Source organism: Hemicordylus capensis, chromosome 3 (assembly GCF_027244095.1).
Source record: "Hemicordylus capensis ecotype Gifberg chromosome 3, rHemCap1.1.pri, whole genome shotgun sequence".
Lineage (NCBI taxonomy): Eukaryota > Metazoa > Chordata > Lepidosauria > Squamata > Cordylidae > Hemicordylus > Hemicordylus capensis.
In genome coordinates this window covers 136,676,370-136,694,411 of record NC_069659.1, presented here as the reverse complement: position 1 = coordinate 136,694,411, position 18,042 = coordinate 136,676,370, and the positions used below count along the sequence as shown (strand labels likewise).

General features: G+C 39.4%; 1 protein-coding gene across 3 annotated transcripts in view; it reads right to left on the bottom strand.

The window, feature by feature from the left end:
• Window positions 1-1,712: 1,712 nt before the first annotated feature.
• The window catches only part of MRPS9 (mitochondrial ribosomal protein S9), a 54,338-nt gene continuing 38,008 nt past the window's right edge, over window positions 1,713-18,042 (bottom strand). For all 3 annotated transcript variants that reach the window (XM_053308525.1, XM_053308526.1, XM_053308524.1), the window contains 6 exons: window positions 14,878-14,963; window positions 11,550-11,625; window positions 8,392-8,560; window positions 5,756-5,864; window positions 2,960-3,129; window positions 1,713-1,837 (listed from right to left, as the gene is read on the bottom strand). In XM_053308525.1, the coding sequence (XP_053164500.1) occupies window positions 1,746-1,837; window positions 2,960-3,129; window positions 5,756-5,864; window positions 8,392-8,560; window positions 11,550-11,625; window positions 14,878-14,963 (702 nt within the window). In that variant the 3' untranslated portion in view covers window positions 1,713-1,745. The remainder of the gene's footprint in view (window positions 1,838-2,959; window positions 3,130-5,755; window positions 5,865-8,391; window positions 8,561-11,549; window positions 11,626-14,877; window positions 14,964-18,042) is intronic.

The following is an 18,042-nucleotide window of genomic DNA, read 5'->3' as shown; positions in this document are numbered from 1 at the left end:
GCAGGCAACAGAATAAGAAACAGTCAAGGCTCTAACCAAACTATGCCAGCAAATTTGGAGAACACAGTGGCCAACAGATTGGAAGAGGTCAGTCTACATACCCATAACAAAGAAAAGAGACTTAACAGATTGCACAAACCATCACACAATATCCTTAATTTCACATGCTAGCAAAATAATGCTCAGGATCATCCAACGTAGATTAGAGCCCTATGTGGAAAGGGAAATGCTGGATGTTCAAGCTGGTTTCAGAAAAGACCAAGGAACAAGAGATATTATTACTGATGCACGCTGGATAATTGAGAAAGCCAAAGAATACCAGAAAGAAGTCAATATGTGTTTTGTTGCCTACAGAAAAGCCTTCGATTGTGTCGACTGTGTCAAGCTGTGGAATATCCTTAGGAAAAAGAGCATCCCAGAACATCTCATTGTTCTCATGAGAAACCTATACACAGGACAGGAAGCCACAGTCCAGACTGAACATGGTGAAACAGACTGGTTCCAGAGCGGCGAAGGAGTAAGACAAGGCTGTATACTTTCTCCTCCTTTATTCAACTTATATGCTGAATGTATACTGAGAGAAGCTGGACTGGAAGAAGATGAGCGTGGTTTTAAAGTTGGAGGAAGTAACATCAATAACCTGCGCTATGCTGAATACACCACTCTGATAGCTGAGAATGCGAATGATCTTCAAGCTCTAGTAATGAAAGTCAAGGAGCACAGTGAAAAAATGGGACTACAACTAAATGTAAAGACTAAACTAATGACAACAGGTACAGCAACCAGCCTCAGAACTGACAATGAAAACACTGAAGTGGTGGATAGCTTCTGCCTTTTAGGATTGACCATCAACAGTCAAGGATCCAGCAGTCAAGAAATACGCTGCAGACTAGCATGTGGTAGGGTTGCAATAAAGGCCTTGGAAAGGATATTTAGATGCCATGATGTGTCTGCACCTACAAAGATTAGAATTGTTCGGACAATGGTTTTCCCCATGATACTCTATGGATGCGAAAGTTGGACTTTGAAGAAGCAAGATAGGAAAAGCATTGACACTTTTGAACTTTGGTGCTGGAGAAGACTTGTGAGGCTACCATGGACAGCCAGGAAAACAAACAAATGGATCATAGAACAAATCAATCCAGAATTTTCACTCGAGGCACAAATGACCAGGCTCAAACTATCATACTTCAGACATAGTATGAGAAGACCCAATAATGCTGGTGAAAGTTGAAGGAAAGAGAAGATGAGGACAACCAGCAGCAAGGTGGATGGATGCGATTAAAAAGGCAATGAATGAACCACTGAGAGACCTTAAAGGCCAAGTTGAAGACAGATCATCCTGGAGAGAATCTATCAATGTGGTCACGAAGAGTCGACACCAACTTGACGGCACTTAATCAATCAATCAGAATTTTACTGAAATTGTGTTATTAAATTGAGTATTCTGAAATGTAACTTCTAAAACCATTTTTTGTACACAGCAAGGATAAAACAATTTTTTTAAAAAAATATTTAACTATTAATATAAATGACAATTATTCAGGGACAGGGAAACTTGTACTGACATGGCTTTAAAGATTTGTTGGAGGCTTTTATTATAAACACAAGACATAAATGGGTGGGGAAGGGGGAAAATAATTCAATCAATATCTGTGCGTGGAGGTGCATGTATGAAACACCCCTCCCCACAGCACACACACACACCGTCAGGAGATTTGAAATGCACAGGTTTATTTTGAGATTTAACGCTTATTCCAGGCAAATTTTCTACGGGCTCCCTCTTGACCCGGCTTCTTTCGTTCTCTCACACGTGGATCAGATGTCAGAAGACCGGCTGCAGAGGCAAGAGGAAGACTTTATGTACAGTTCACTCATAGTGCTTCTGTATGATACTCAGAACAGTCAATGCTCTTGGTGACAGGGAGGGCCGGGAAAGAGCAACTTTGTAAGCTCAAGTTCAAAGCAGTAAGAAGAGCCATTTAAGAGACAACCCATGTTTTAACATTTCTCCGTCTGATCTTTGGTATATCCAGTGAGAGATCTCATACTTGGACTCTGTATTAAGTAATTTATTAGAATCTATGATAACAGGTGCAGTCAGCCTCCTCATAAGCTGCTATTCACAACATCTTCCTCATTTCTATCAAGAATGTTCAGTTCAATTAAGGGTTCGTTTGCTAAAGTACTTTTAATTTATGCTTGAGCGCATTATAAAAGTCTAAATGATGACTTTGGGAAGAAAAATTCCATAAAAATAGCTTTGAAAAACCATGGACAACTAAGCAAAACTTACAATTTCCTAATACCAGGCTAGTATTGACAAAACATTCTTCTCATTTAAAAAACAAAACAAAACCAGAACATAATGACCGACATCTAGATTAATGCAGTGCTGGCACTATGAGGGAGCAGCAACCTTTTTGCTGATTTCCCCTTCCATCTGAAGTATACTGTTCCTCTAAAAAATGTAACCCTCAGAGACATGTTTTCAGGAGGCACAGTAGAACATAGGAAGCTGCCTTATACCGAGTCAGACCATTGGTCCATCTAGCTCAGTATTGTCTACATGGACTTGCAGCGGCTTCTCCAAGGTTGCAGGCAGGAGTCTCTCTCAGCCCTATCTTGGAGATGCCAGGGAGGGAAATGGAGCCTTCAGCATGCAAACATGGGCTTCAGACAGAAGAGGAGATCAGAAAAAGTCATCCATCCAGACAAAATCACTGTTTTAGTCAGGATGTCTGTCAATATAACAAACAATAAAAGTTAAAAGTAACCAAGTTTCCAAATACATTTCATTTAAAAATTTCTGACAGTTTAGAAATGAAAACTTCTGCAATTTTTAAATATGGAAAAAAATCATTTCTCTTGGCTTTTTTAAAAAAAATGCAAATATATTAAGAACTACTTAACCATATGTTAACAGTAGTAAGATCAACTTTTCTGTATATGTTTATACCTTGCCTCATGAACTCCACTTCATTTTCAGTGATGAAACTACATAATGCTCTTGCAGAAGCTAAGCGAATTGCTCCAGCCTGCGCTGCTCTTCCTCCTCCAGAGACAGAGCAGACCATGTCATGTTTCCCCAACCGGTCAAGAAATTGGAACGGGAACATCAGCTGTTCTCTGAAAAGAATAATATGTGTTTAGAAATACACATAACACTATTGACTTATATATTTCCGTTATAATACTGGCAATATGAGAGACATTTTTAGTCAGCTATGTACGATCTCGTAAACCATGGCAATTTCGCCTTAGTGCTCAATCCATCAAACGCTCAATCCCTCCCACATCAACTTATGAATTTAACTTACTGACATACAAGTATATTCATTCTTGAAGCCACCCACCTTCAAGGAATAAGAATAAATCCCATTTTTTTAAAAAATCAAGCAAAAGCAGTGGCAGAATATAATGAACAAAATCAGGAAATATTTAAGCTGAGTGCTCTCACCAAATGGCCCTTTTGCTTATAAGACCTCTTCAGATGTTACTTGCTGAAGCAGCGCACACTCTTACAGCGCTGAAAGCAGATAGGAAGTGCTTCCCCAACGCTGTCACTCATCCCTTGGATCTCACCGCTCATGGTTATAGGAGCATTTGTGTGAAAAGGGCAGCGTTGTAAGTGTGATGGCTGCCATTTCCATGATTGAACAAGGTTCGGGGGCTGAGTGACAGCATTGGGGCGGGACTTCCTACCTGCTTTTGGAGTTGTAAGCATGAGCGCCACTTCAGTAAGTAATGTTTGAAGAGAGCTAAACGAAAGGGCCATTTGAGCAGAGCACTTGATTATCTCAAATATTCTCCCGTTTTGGTCATTTATGTTCTGCCACTGCTTTTGCTTGATTTAAAAAAAATGAGATTGATTTTACCATGTGAAGACAAGCCGGTTCAGATGAATATGGCCCCCTTCATGCAATGAAGGCAAGGATATGATGAGAGCTCGCCTGCGCCCAGCATCATCAAAGGATGTACCAACATGTTCTTGGCATGTCTTTTAATGACATCAAGGTGGGCACATTCTCGGTGTGTCCCCATCTTCATCGCATGCAGGAGGCTGGTGGGGACTGTGTTCATCTGAACCAGCCGACAGACTTGCATCCAGACTAAGTTAAATCTTTACAAAGTCCTACTGAAATCAATGGGACTTAAGTCAGTCAATACTAACTTAACATGTCTCATGGATGTCAATGGTGCTCAGTCATGACTCTGTGACCAGTCTGGATGTTGCCCAGCATACTCTTTTAGTCTCTACAGCATGACATTAAGCATGCTTGGTTTAAAAATTGTCATGCTTCATTAAGGACAGATGAGGGTTAATGTTAGCTGAGGAAAAATTCTGAGATAAAGCACTTATTCAAACATCACTTTGTAATTTTTCATCTGAATGAACCACTCTGAACAAAAAGAATGTGTGCTGCTGGCATGTCTGCTTTTAATGCCAGTATAGTGTTCATAGCATTAAATGTTAATGTCAAATGAAGGTTGCAAAAAAATAATAAAACAGGCTCATTTGAAAGGAGAAAGACGACCAAGAGAACACCTCTGAAAAAAACAGAATCAGCAAGCCAGGCTCGCACAAGGTGTAACCCACCGAGCCTTCCACTGTGGTCTGCTGGATGCTTGACCACCCCCTTTTTGCACTCAGAGAGATGCAGCAAAAGCAGGAGTTTTATTCAGCTCCTGGTAGGCTGCATTCGGTTTGGTGGATAACACGTTGTGCAGGTCTGTTGTACTCATAGACAGGGAAGTATCTCTCTGAATACCTGCTGCTGCCCACAAATAAGAGACAGATGTCAACTGTGAACTTCTCAGATCCATCCACTAGGCCAGTGTTAGAAACAGATGCATGACTAGGTGAACCTTTGGTGCGATCCACAGGACTGCACTTATGCTTAAATGGCACCTAGCCGATCTCCTCTCTATTCCAACTGTAAATCTGTGACAAAGATTAACCACACTAAAGCATACAAAACTTTCATCTCCAAAATACTTGCTCTATGAATATATTTGCATAATCATACTCAAGTATTACACAGGCATTTTTTACAGTCATTTGGTGGAACACTTCATTGTTATGAAAGCACAAATTTGTATTTAGCTAGCTGGCTAGTTTCAAGGGAGCCCAGGATTCTGAACTCTGCTAGTCCCTTTTACAAGTTTGAGACCCATGTGTTCTTCATATCCAGTCTGGATGCAAAACCTCTCAACAAAGGTTACCCAGTGATGGGAGAAAATGATCTAATCCTGGAATATGTATATTTCAACAATACTTTACTTGTTTACACATGTCTCATCATGGCTCATGTGTCATTAATCTTTTTGGCCTTGGTTACATACTGGTAAGGCACGGGCCCGGGAGAGCTATGGGCCACCTCCAGCCTAAGAGAAATGGCAGCCATCACCAGTTGCAGGGGAGTAACAGCAGGAGAGAGGGCATGCCCTCAATGCCTGCTGTAGGCTTCCAGGGGCATCTGGTGGGCCACTGTGTGAAACATGATGCTGGACTAGATGGGCCTTCAGCCTGATCCAGCAGGGCCGTTCTTATGACCCTCCAGATTCTTATTAACTGTGTGTAAAAATAAATGGTTTGCTAATGACAGATTGGTGTACGGTAATGGGCACATGATATTAAAACACAAGAGATTCAAGAAAATAAGAAGAGCTATATTCTCAGTTTTGACAAGTTTTCTGGAATAAAGAAAACTGACCAATAACTGAAAATTGAACTTCCATTTTGTGCACTCACCTGTCCTGCAACACTGGAAAGTAAAGCAAATAATGGTCTCCATTCACAGTGATTTTTCCACTTCCATTATCACGAATTGTAACCGTTGCTGTTGCTGTCTTCCTTTGGCCTTGAGAAGAAACCACACTGAATATTTGTTTATCTTTAGCATTTCAATAAACTATGTGGTAAGTTGTTGACAGGAAAATTCTAACAGAAGTACAGTAAGTGGAGATTCTCTCATAGAGATTATTTATCACACAATTGTCATACATCCTTTCCTAGCCATCTGCAGCACCACAAGGGGGCATGGAACGAAAAGAGCCAGCTGCAAGGCTGCCACTGTTTCTCTTTCCTAAGCAGCACATTTTCCACTTGAAGATTAGCAAGTGGCAAAAGCTATTATTCCTATCCCAGACCCAGATACTGACCTCAATTCTAAACTTGTGCATGAGTTGAGTTGCCAGCCTAGAACATGCCCTTAAATGCCTTCATTCTAACAGCCAACATACAAAGACTGCTACCAGTTCCAGGTATATGAGGCAGACAATGAGTGTCTTATAGAGACTTCTGAAGTTTCCTGCTCAGCTAAGATTGCTGAAATTGTATTGGGGAAACCCCAAGGGGTATGGCTAAACACCAATGTTTTACACAATCATATTACAGCAAAGCAGAAACAGAGACATCTTTCTACAACAAAGCCTTTTGACAAAATATCTTGCCTCCCTACTCTGCAATCTCAGCTGAGTAGGAAACATCAGAAGTGAATAAGTTGTGTATAAAAATGCTGAACAGATTTAGACAACGTGCTAAAGAAGAAAAGGAACCAAAATGGTTCATCCATTTTTAGAAAAAAATGTACAGAATGGATAACAAAAAAATTGTATAAGGTCACAATTACTATGAACATTCTCTTCCCCCACCAGGGGGGAACCTATTCTGAAAATTCAAAATGGCAGCCAGAATTTTTCATAGAAAGAAACAATTTTACATAGAAACAACACACACACACACACACACACACACACACACCTTTGGATTCATTAAAATGAAAGGAAGTAAATATGCTTAAATATGAATATTTCAGCTTAAGTGTTTTGCATGGTAGGCTCAAAACACAATACAAAAACAAACTTCTGAGGCAGATGAATTGGGCAGATTTTGGGGGGAATGGTATAGAGCCAATGGTAATGAAGAAAATGTACTTTAGAAAAAACATTGCAATAACCAAGACAGGCACTCGGGGGCCCACATATATTTAAGAGCACGCTTTATCTATACTGTAGAATGTGACGGTCGGATTTTGATTTGCAAAAGCATGCTTTGCACTACATTGTACTGCACTGTCAAGTTACTAATTGTCAAGGAAATAATAAGATTAAGGTTATCAACATTCTACACAGCAGCATTTTGAAAAGTTTGTATTACAAGTTATTTTAATCAGCAAATACAAAAGACGTTTGGTGAGGTAAACTCAAAAATGAAACCACGCAATGTTATGCTTGTATCCATTACTCTAATAATGTTATTTATGCATATCAATACATCAACTCCTAACTAGTCTGTAGAATATAATATTTAGACAGTACATAGTCACCTTAAGTGGCACAGCAGGGAAATGCTTGAACAACAAGCAGAAGGTTACCAGTTCGAATTCCCACTGGTACTATATTTGGCAGCAGTGATATAGGAAAATGCTGAAAGGCATCATCTCATACTGCATGGGAGGTGGCAATGGTAAACCCCTCCTCTATACTACCAAAAGAAAACCATAGGGCTCTGTGGGCACCAGGAGTTGAAATAGATTTGATGACACACTTCACCTTTACCTAAGTTAATACATCTCAAAATATTTGTATATTTTATATAATGATATGAAAATACTGCCATAATATTTAAGGTTTAATCATAGCTACAGTCTATAATCTCTCTCAGCACCAAAACTGAAGACCATTAAACAGTCTTAGCCTAGAAAGAAAAGATTCCCTTAAGAGATCTGAGCCACCATGGTGCTGAACATTATGATACCTGATCCTTAACACACTTCAGTACTTTGGCTCATTAGAAAGCCAAAGTTACTGAACTAGTTTAAGTGAGCTGTTGCCAGATTAAAAATGAATACTCACGAAATGCATCATGCAACTACCTAGTATGTTGTTAAGTGGAAATCTGCTAGTAGGAGAAATGATTTATGTGGATACTTTGGTATCTAGAGTTTTATCTAAACATTAGTCATGACTCACTGAGTTAGTTATGATTAACCTCTTATTGATTTTAACTGTGCTTAGTCATGACTAATTTTTGATACAGCCAAATGACTAGACTGATCCCAAGCATGGATCATCAATTTCAATGGGACTTTGTTCCCAATAAATATACATACAGAAGATTACTAGCTTTAGATTCCAATGTGTTATTTCTGTATGATCTTTTGAAGGAACTGTCAACCCATCACAGAAAGCGATGAATGGTTCAGTATTCCATAGCCATCTATTTTAATATAATGAAATAGCTATAATGACACATTATCAGTGCAAGTATTTGACACTGAAAAATGAAATGCTGCTCAATACATGGTCAGGCTAGTGCCAGAATGTATTTGACTTCTCCGTTTCCACATCCTTCCAGTCCCCACCAAGAAAAAAGAAAAAAAATACCTTCTGCAATGCTGAAGGCCACTCCTTGCTCATCATATTTCAGGGGCTCAATCACCTGCTTTGTGGATTGTATAGGTAATTGCTTGCGAAATTTTAGCACAAAATCTTCTTCAATGCCACACCCTGGCAATGTTAGTAATCTTTCTAGCAGCTGAATAAACCGTGAATGCTGTAGACAATAAAAATTCATTAAGGGGTGGGGGGATAAGTGTAATTGCATTTGCCAATAATGTCTATTTTTGTATGCTTGATCTTTTCGCATTCTGCTCTTATTGATAACTTTTGACAGGATGACACTTCTGCATTTGCATGCTGCTTTCAAAACAACATGCAGATGTATTTTTTTCTATGTGAATACAGAGACCTAATCCCTCCTTTTCCTAGCAACAAATGAATCCGCAATTCAAAAATATAACCAAACTCTTTGTAAGGCAGGATTACCACATCAGGATAAAATTCATCTTAATTTTAAAGAGAAATATTTAGCAGGTCTCAAAAAGGAATCCAGTTCTTCGATGAAAAGTGGCAAGAGGTAAGCTTCCCAACCCATTTCCAGTAAGTTGATATGTACATTTAAATGGAAATAATTTTATTTTCCTAAACTCCACTTCTGAGGTGATTATTTTTCATAATACATACAGGAAATGTGTATGTATGCCATTGGCTGTTCAGTCGGGAGTTACTTTAATGTTTATGATTTCCTTTAAAAACCAAACAATCAAGCTTTTTAAAAATTCAAGAGATACTTGACTTAAAGGGCAACCTCTTGAAATAAATTATCCTTTGCTACTGTGTGCTTTTCTCCTTACATCTTGAACATGTGATTAGAAAGTAAAATGCCTTACTGATAATACATGGTCTTGTTACTAAGGCTTATTTGAAGGCCTTGTGGCCCCTTGGCAACAAGGAATTAAAGAAGTGGTTGGAGGTATAAAATCTTTCACACTAGGGCAAACATTTCTGGGTGGGAGGAAATTCATATTTCCTCAGTCAGGTGGCAAGAGAGGCATGTCAAGCAAGATGTAGGTAAGGCTCTACCTACTCTACCAATTACTGGCGAGCATCCAAAGCAGCAAGTCAGGCAGGGAGGCTGCTCTTCCTGCAGTGTCTCCCCAAGCAACAGAGTGTACGTGTGGGGCAGGGGAGGCATCTTTGCTGCTTTCCCCTGCCTCTGTAAGTGCGCAATCCTTGGAACAGGTTTTTGCAAGTCACAGAGCAATAACAGAGGCAGGGGAAAGCAGTGGATATTTCTCCTCCGCTACACAAGTGCATTCTGTTGCTTGGGAAGATTCTACATTAAGAGCAGCCTCTCTGCTCAGGGTTATATTTTTGGAAATCAAAGAGCACTTACAGAGGCAAGGAGAGCAGTGAAACCGCTCTCCCTTCCTCCCATATGTGCGCTCTGCTGTTCAGGCAGGCACTTAATGAATTGAGAGTGTCTGTCTGTGCAGAAACCCAGCCAACTGCTGCTCTGGATGTCAGCCACTGTCTTTTTGTTATAAGTGATGCCAGACATAACATCCGCTCATCTGAAAAACTTCCCAGCAACATTTGCCACATGTTGTATTAATGGATATACGGCTGCACATTCATTTAGTACTTTAAGAGCGCATATTTTATTTCTGAAGTGTTGGGCTATTCCTTGTTCTCCTTAATACACAACATTTTTGTGAAGGAAATAAGTTTGTAATTCAGTTTGTTCACTCAGAGACTACCCAACTTCAACACTTGCTGTATGGTTGTAAGGCTAGCTGGCCAATTCTGGGGGTGGTGGGGGAGAGGCAGAAGGCAGGCAGCTGGAGGGCAGCCTTAAGACCATAAGGAAGCGAGTAACCCACTTGGAATGTTGCAGGTTTCCAGAAAGGCTCGCCTTGGTGGCAGCTATAACAAACCAACAGTGTGTCCAGGGGTGGAGGTGGGGGGAGACAGATGGGTGGTGATATGTGACATTAGTCACAAAGAAAGAAAGAAATGGGAAACAGACATTGGACGGGGTGAGACAGAAGTTGGGAGCAAGAGGAACACAATGTAATAAGATGGGAATTAAATGGATACTTGGATGAAGTAGCAAGAGATACAAACAAGTCTTAGCAGGGTTCATAAGAGCAGACAGATTCTTGGATTGTCTTGGTGATGGAAACTGGATATTTAGGAGGATGGGCAGTTGCATGTTTGAATGTTTCCACATGACGGAGAATCCCTCAATGAAAATTAACTTGTCAGGAAAAAAAGAGTTAACCCTAGCCTTCTTTCCAGCATACTATTTTGCGATGTGCAGGGAGGTTTTTTTAAAAAAATGATATATATATGCTCTTTACACACATCTGCCAGATGTTATTGACTGGATTTGGTACTTTAATTAATGGGCCCTTTCCAAGGCTCTAGGATAACTGAAGAAAAATTAAAGATATATTACTACTACTACAAAAAAAAACTGAAACCTGAAAACTCCAACCCCTGTAGTCTGAAGGGGTACCTTTTAGAGTAGCTTTACCCAGCAGTGGCCAGTGCGGGCGCTGCCAGATGTGGCAGAGAGAGGCACCTTTAAGAGTAAAGCAGTCGGTGCTTACCTCTGCTCTCGCCACACCCGAAAGCTGCTTCGAGCTGTAGCGCGCTGCCAAGCAACCCCTGCAATGGGGGAGCACTTCCACCACTCACCTGCTGATCCCCTGCCAGTGGCCAGACGAGTGGTGGAGTCAATCCCCTGCTGCAGGGGGTGCTGGGTGGCTCGCTGCTGCTCCGAGCAGCATTCAGGTGTGGTGAGAGTGGAGGGAAGCACTGACTGATTTCTCTTAAAGGCGCCTCACGACTCCCACACTGGCCGCTACTGGCTTTAACGTTTGATTCCGTTGAACACAAACTAGCTCATAGTTTTGATGAACAGTTACCCAACCCTAATCTACATTTTTTATACAGGAAGCAATAAAGTTACTGTGTGTGTGTGTGAGAGTGTGTGTGTGTGTGTGTGTGTGTGTGTGTGTGTGTGTGTGTGTGTGTGTGTATGCATGCACACACAAACACGTGCAAGGGAGACTGATACTCCTTGTCTCTAAGGAGGAAGATTTTTCTATTTTTTTGGTATTTTCAAAAACAACCACCACCAGTAGCTGTTCTGTTAGGATATAGGGTTCATTAAATAAAGAAGATTAATTACTCACATCTTGATCTGACAGTTTTTCCACTAACATTTCTTCCAATTCCTCCTTAATCAGCCATCTGCTGCCAATCAGGTTTCTGTTTAAAATATCACATATATTCTCTTTTTAACTAATCATGCAATTAGAGTTAGATTGCAAAGGACCACACATACAGTCACACTTCATTTAGAAATACATTTTTTCAAAGCAAAAAAAAAAGTAAGTTACTTTTCAGGATATTAAGTTTGCAAGCGTAAGAAACAGTAGCTCCAATTTCATAATTTACAAGAGTAAATAAATATTTTTTCTAAAACTGACTACAATTAAAAGGCCAGTTATCAGTTTAGCTTAACTTAAAGGCTAATATTCAACAATACTCTAGCACATAAGTAAAAAGTTTGTACTGCAATGAGTTTGATACACAATTGTTTCAAGAAAATTCCAACTGCAAACAATAAAACATGCGAACTTTTCTTCTTAATCCATCTCCTCAACCTTGTCGGTAGTTTCAGTGTGTGAAGGAATGACCCCTTCTGGGGATGTGCAAAAAAGTGATTTTGCAATCTGTTTCAAGCTTGAAACGAATGGCAAAATCCTCAAACTGATGCATTGAAACAGCATCCAAAACCAGCTGTTTCAATGAATCAACCCCAAAACATTTTGAGTGTTTCAAGCACAATTTTGAGGCCTGTTTTTCCAGGGAGAGATCGTCTAACAAATGGTGTTGGTGGGTAGACCAGTCCTCCAAGACAGACCCACACACTAAATTCAGAGCAGAGGGCTGGTCTACCCTTGGACCCCAATCAGTAGACCAGCTCTCCCCAGAAAACCAGTCCAGTTTTTCCAGGGAGAGTTGGTCTACCAATTCAGCAGTTTTGAGCTGAAACTGCTAGGGAAGTTAGCAGTGAGAAAGCTGGTCTTACTGAAGCCTTCTAGGCCTTGTGACAAAAGGCTAGCAAGTTTGCTTGTTTGTATTTTGTAATGTTTGTGTTCTTCCCACCTATTCGTTCATCTACTGTTCCTGTACTGAATTTTTGAAACTTTTTTCCAATCACACGTAAACCTGTTCTTGTTTTTAATATATTTTCTGGTGTCTGTCAGTTATTTTAGTCCCACCTCATGCCTACCTGCCAATTTTTACCACACTACTAAGTTTTGGTCTTGTTTTTCGACGACTGAGGGTTTAGTGACTGTAAGCCTAAGAACCCACACAAGTTTAACAGTGTTTTTGGTGGCAGCGGATGGTTAGACTGAGGGCCAGCTGTGCCCAATGCTCAGTGTTTGAAAGATTCAAGAAGAAAGCACATATTAAGTCTTCTGGTATTTCAATTCCTTACCTAGTTCTATTAGAAAAAATTACCTATTTATTATTTCTGGTACTTCAGCTCCTTACCTAGATCTGATTCATGTTGGACAGAACAGTGAACTTATGCTATCACACTCACAGTTACTGACTGGATGAAGTGAAAATGATGCACAGGGTTGGAATTGCTATATTTTTTTTAAAAAATAATGTTTTGTCAAGTATTGGGCAAGACAGAACCCAGATATTGTGTTTGTTTCATCTGTTCATAGCGGCCATCTCTCTTTCCCTCCTTCTGCCAATTCATGGCTACCAAAATATATATATATTTTTTAAGATTTGGTGGTTTATTTTCCAAGCCTGGTCGTAACCACATTATTTCCCTAAGTCTTTCAAATCTTGTTCTCAGAGTCTTCAATATTTACACTGTCTCTTCAGTCAACTTCCTCCTCCCAGCCTCATTTCTTTTTCTTCCCAATTACTGTGTAGAAATCCCACTTTTCACATTGTTTCTAGTCACTTAACGTCTCCAGTTCAACCATCACTCCTTTTTTCAACTAGAGATCCTAATACTTCCACCCCAAACAGCACCCTACACTTTTGCAACTGCTAGACTGTTAGTTCTTCTCAAGTGGTCCCAATTCCAATGTACTTTTTATTTGGTACTTCACATTTCCAACTGAACACAGCCGTTTGTGAGATGGCCATGGCAAAGCAGTGCCAAGCAAATAGGCTTGCATGGAGAGATGGTGTGATAACTGCTCTCCATGTTCCCCATGTAAGAGTTTCTCCGTGTTCCTGCGGGGGGGGGGGGGAATGGAGAATCTGCCAGGGAGATGCCATTTTCACTGGTATCCCTGTGGTGAATATAAAATGTGCTCTAGCTTTTAGTTTAGTTAATGCTTAACTAATTACCAGAGAAGGCTATATAGGCCAATCACCCTTTCAGCACTGTTTTACCTTCATTCTTCCTTAAATTCTGTTTTGTAAGCCATGCAATTATTGAGCTCACTATTTGTCTGTTTAACCAATGACTCACTCCTAAAATCCTTCACTCCATCATTCCCTGTATTTCACAGTGCTTTCCTTCAAGGAGAAGAAACACATAGTCATGCCAAAATTACCATAGACTCCTCATCTCCCCCTCAATCTTTTTCTCTCTCTTCATCTCATCCTGAACCATTTCCCTTCCAGTCCCATACTCTTTTGCCATGACCTCATCTCCTTCCATGTTTTTTTCGTTCCTCTCCTTCTCTTGCACCATCTCTTCAACTCAAAGCACTCAAAACATCTTTTAAAACTCTCTCCAAATCTGTCCTCTTCTGCCTCTGCCTCAATATCACAGTAACTCCTGCCTCCAAGTTTTCAAACATATGGTTCATATCCATTGCTTTTAACAACCTCTTCATATCCTTTAAATTCTCAAATAAAATTTCCAAATGCCTACATATTAAGCTGTTCAATACCTTCTGCATCCATTAACGCTCTTCTACCCTTTATCAAGCACTATTTTGTTTGCAAGCCCATATTTACAGAATATTCTTTGAGGAGCTTTAAAGCGCTCTTCATCTGACCACTACTTTGCGCCCCCACCCCCTGGTAGCTACCTGGCTGAAAATTCCATATAGTCTTTTTTAAAGTCTCTTGGACACAAAAACTATGATGCTATGATTCTTTCAAATAATATCTTCTTGAGATCCTTCAGGGAAATAGTAACCCACAGCATGATCTTGAAAATTATTATCATTCCTATCTGTATCCCAGCCTTCATTCATTGAGCTCAGGTGATGTACTTGGATGTGGGCTATCCATTTTTAAACCTCACAATAATCCTCTGCAGAGAGAGATTGATAGTGAGGCTCAAGGTCACTCAGTGAACTTCAGGGCTGAATTAGGATTTGAATTCAGGTCTTTCTAGCTAACGTCCTGCACTAATTACTATACTATACTGAATCCTGATCTACAAAAATATTTTATGGAAAATGCATCTGCATGTGCCACCTCATCTTACCACATTTTTATTTTAGTCTCAGAGAGGCAACTTACACTTGTGTTTTGTTCTCGGGAGCCAAGCCTTCAGCACACATTGGATCTTGGCGTTCCTGAATACGCAACAGCTTACCATACGCTTCCTAGAACACATAGAAGAGTACAGTACATGGTTAAAAGTTCCAGTTATACACTTCTAAATAATCTCCCCAAAGAGGATTACTGGGCACCTAATCTATATTTATTTTTTATTTATATTTTACATTTATATCCCACTCTTCTTATATCTGTGCAGCAAGCAGCACATAGAACCATGAAAGGAAAAAGTTTACTCAATTGCAGCAGCTTCTCAAAAAGAAGCTTCAAAATAGATCTAAAATTTGCATGTGCATACAGTTGTACAAAACACACACCATGAAACCAGGATTCATGTGCATTTGAACATGTTGTCAAAAAGGAGGTATATGTAGTAAATAAATATTTTCTCAGTAGGGGGAGTATGGCTTCCTTCCATCTTCTGAATACCACTAAGAAATGTCAGGGAATGCTGTATATTGTTTTGCCTGACATGCTGCTTCACGCCACTGTCCACCTTTGTTGCCATTTTTAAAGCACAGCAATAAATTTACATTTATGAATGTACATTCATAGGAACATAGGAAGCAGCCATATACTGAGTCAGACCATAGGACCGTCTAGCTCAGTATTGTCTAGACTGGCAGAAGCTTCTCCAAGGTTGCAGGCAAGAATTTCTCCCAGCCCTATCCCGGAGAAGCCAGGGAAGGATCTTGGAACCTAGATGCTCTTCCCTGAGCGGCTCCATCCCCTAAGGGGAATATCTTACAGTGCTCACACTTCTAGTCTCCCTTTCATATGCAAGCAGGGTGGACCCTGCTTAACTAAGGGGACAAGTCATGCTTACTATCACAAGACCAGCTCTCTTCCTTGCCCCCTCACTTTTAAAAAATGGATTTTGAAGATGAAAACTGCACTGAGGAAGAGAAGGTGACTTCATAGTGTCAGAGGGAGCCACCTATCAGTGCTATTTTCAGCTGGCTTTAGAAAAGATGAGTTTCCCTTGAGCTTATCCTTAAGAGAAGAGTGCATAATATAGCTGACCACGTACTTCCATAGAGAGCTACTGCTCAATGTATGTGTATATGTATATATACACACACACACACACACACACACACACACACACACACACACACCTGAACATACCCTGATTCCCCCAGGCTTTTGGAACCTTTGCCCAAGATTCCTTTTCTTCTGCACTAGGTTTTACATTCCATGATGTAAAAAAAAATATAACCCTTGATTAACTACCAGCCATTCATTATCTTGGCCTTCTCATATTACTTTGTATATCTGGCTACTTAATAAAAGCCCACAATGCAATATTATAGGGAGACAGGAGGGTATATAGTTCTTTATAGGATGCAGCTTTTGATTTCACCTTTGATAATAATCTTTCATCACACTAACCAACTGTTCTCAAATGAAACCTATCTAAGCAACACAATATGCACTACAGATCATTGGAAGAGTTTTCATCTACTGTCAGGTTAAATTGTAATTTGAGAAGTTTTTAGCTATTCCCTTTTAGATTAGATTCCCTCAATTTCTTAAATTGTTTTTTAATTTTTTAACCTGTAAAGGTAGGCATGTATACAATTATTTGCAAGATAGCAGATCAATGGACAAGTTAACAATACATGCTATCTTGAGAAGTTATAAGAATCTGAGAAGCACCCGGCATGTACTCACATCTGGAATATTCCAGAAAATGTTTTGCTTTTTCCATAACAAATTGGGGGGGGGGGAAACTTCACCTAAAAATTTCCAGAGCCAACAGCCAAAGTCATAAATATACATGCCTATATCCCTTGCAAACGTAGCTATTATGCAGTAGATTTCATAAGATACTTGAGCCATATATACTGTCATAGAACAGGAGGACTGCATCCTTGATCTTGTCTATTAACAAGACAGACAGTTTTAAACAAAGCTGCACTGTTGCTGCATAATAAGTTAAGAGCAGGAATAAAAGTAATAGACCTTTTAAACACAACCTGGAAGAACACAGAAGTGCAGCAATATCATTAGTACATGTTAGATTGAGTTTCCTGGCCATTAGTCTTGAGAGTGTGGCGGTGGAGAGTGGGTGAAGGAGTTTATAACCAAGGAGTATCCAAGAACATTAAAGATTAGATTCTATGTTTATTGGAAAATATTTTTGTTTAGGTGTAATTTTAGTCTTTACTTAATGTTCTGAGAAAAGAAATTCTAACACCTCACTTTTCAAGAGTGTAAAGATCCATTAATATATGACATGCTGCTGGAAAAATTCTGCATGAGATGTCGTGTTCATATTACTATAAAACAAGCAAATTATGCCAAATCATAAGAGAGGTTGTATCCACAAAATTTTAAAGTCTTCTGGTATAAGCTTGAAGAATTAAAGGGTTAAATGTTCACAGTATGCAGCTGAACAACATGCAACTAAATACTTTTTGCTCAAAATCAAATTACCTATGTCCTCCAATTATTTTCAACAAGCAAAGAACAAAGATGATAGAGGCAATGGAGGATAAGCAAGGACTCACTCTACAGCAGGAATACAAAGAATAAAGCTATAACCAGTCTTAATATGCAAGTCATATATAAAATGAACCTGGAGAGAATCTATCTATGCAGTTGCTAAGAGTCGACACCGACTTGACGGTGCTTAATCAATCAATCAATCAATCTAAAATGAAATATATAAAGATGGATAATCTAAGTACAACTATAAGGATATCTAGCATTACAGATTGCCTACCTATAAAACATGGCACAGACTAGTTGCCTCCATTGGAATATATAAATGATATGTCAGTAAGAGAGATTCTGACCCATTTAAACAAAAATTCTTTCATCAGTTTTTACATGCTAGAAGTTATAAAAGACTGACTGCGGAAGAATGTGAAATTAATTTTCATTTACCTTTAAGTTATAGTTTTGTACTTAAGTATTGCTCTACTCTTTAAGTATGTTATCCTAAGATCATCTAACACTGTACACATACTTCACATTTCTTTAGCGCAAGATATGAAAAATCCTGTTTAATGAAGTTATTTCTCATTTGTTTCAATGAACACATTTCAAGATGCCTTGACACTTACTTAAGTAAACTTAAAAATATTCTATAATAATTACATGTGTGTTTGTCTTAAGGAT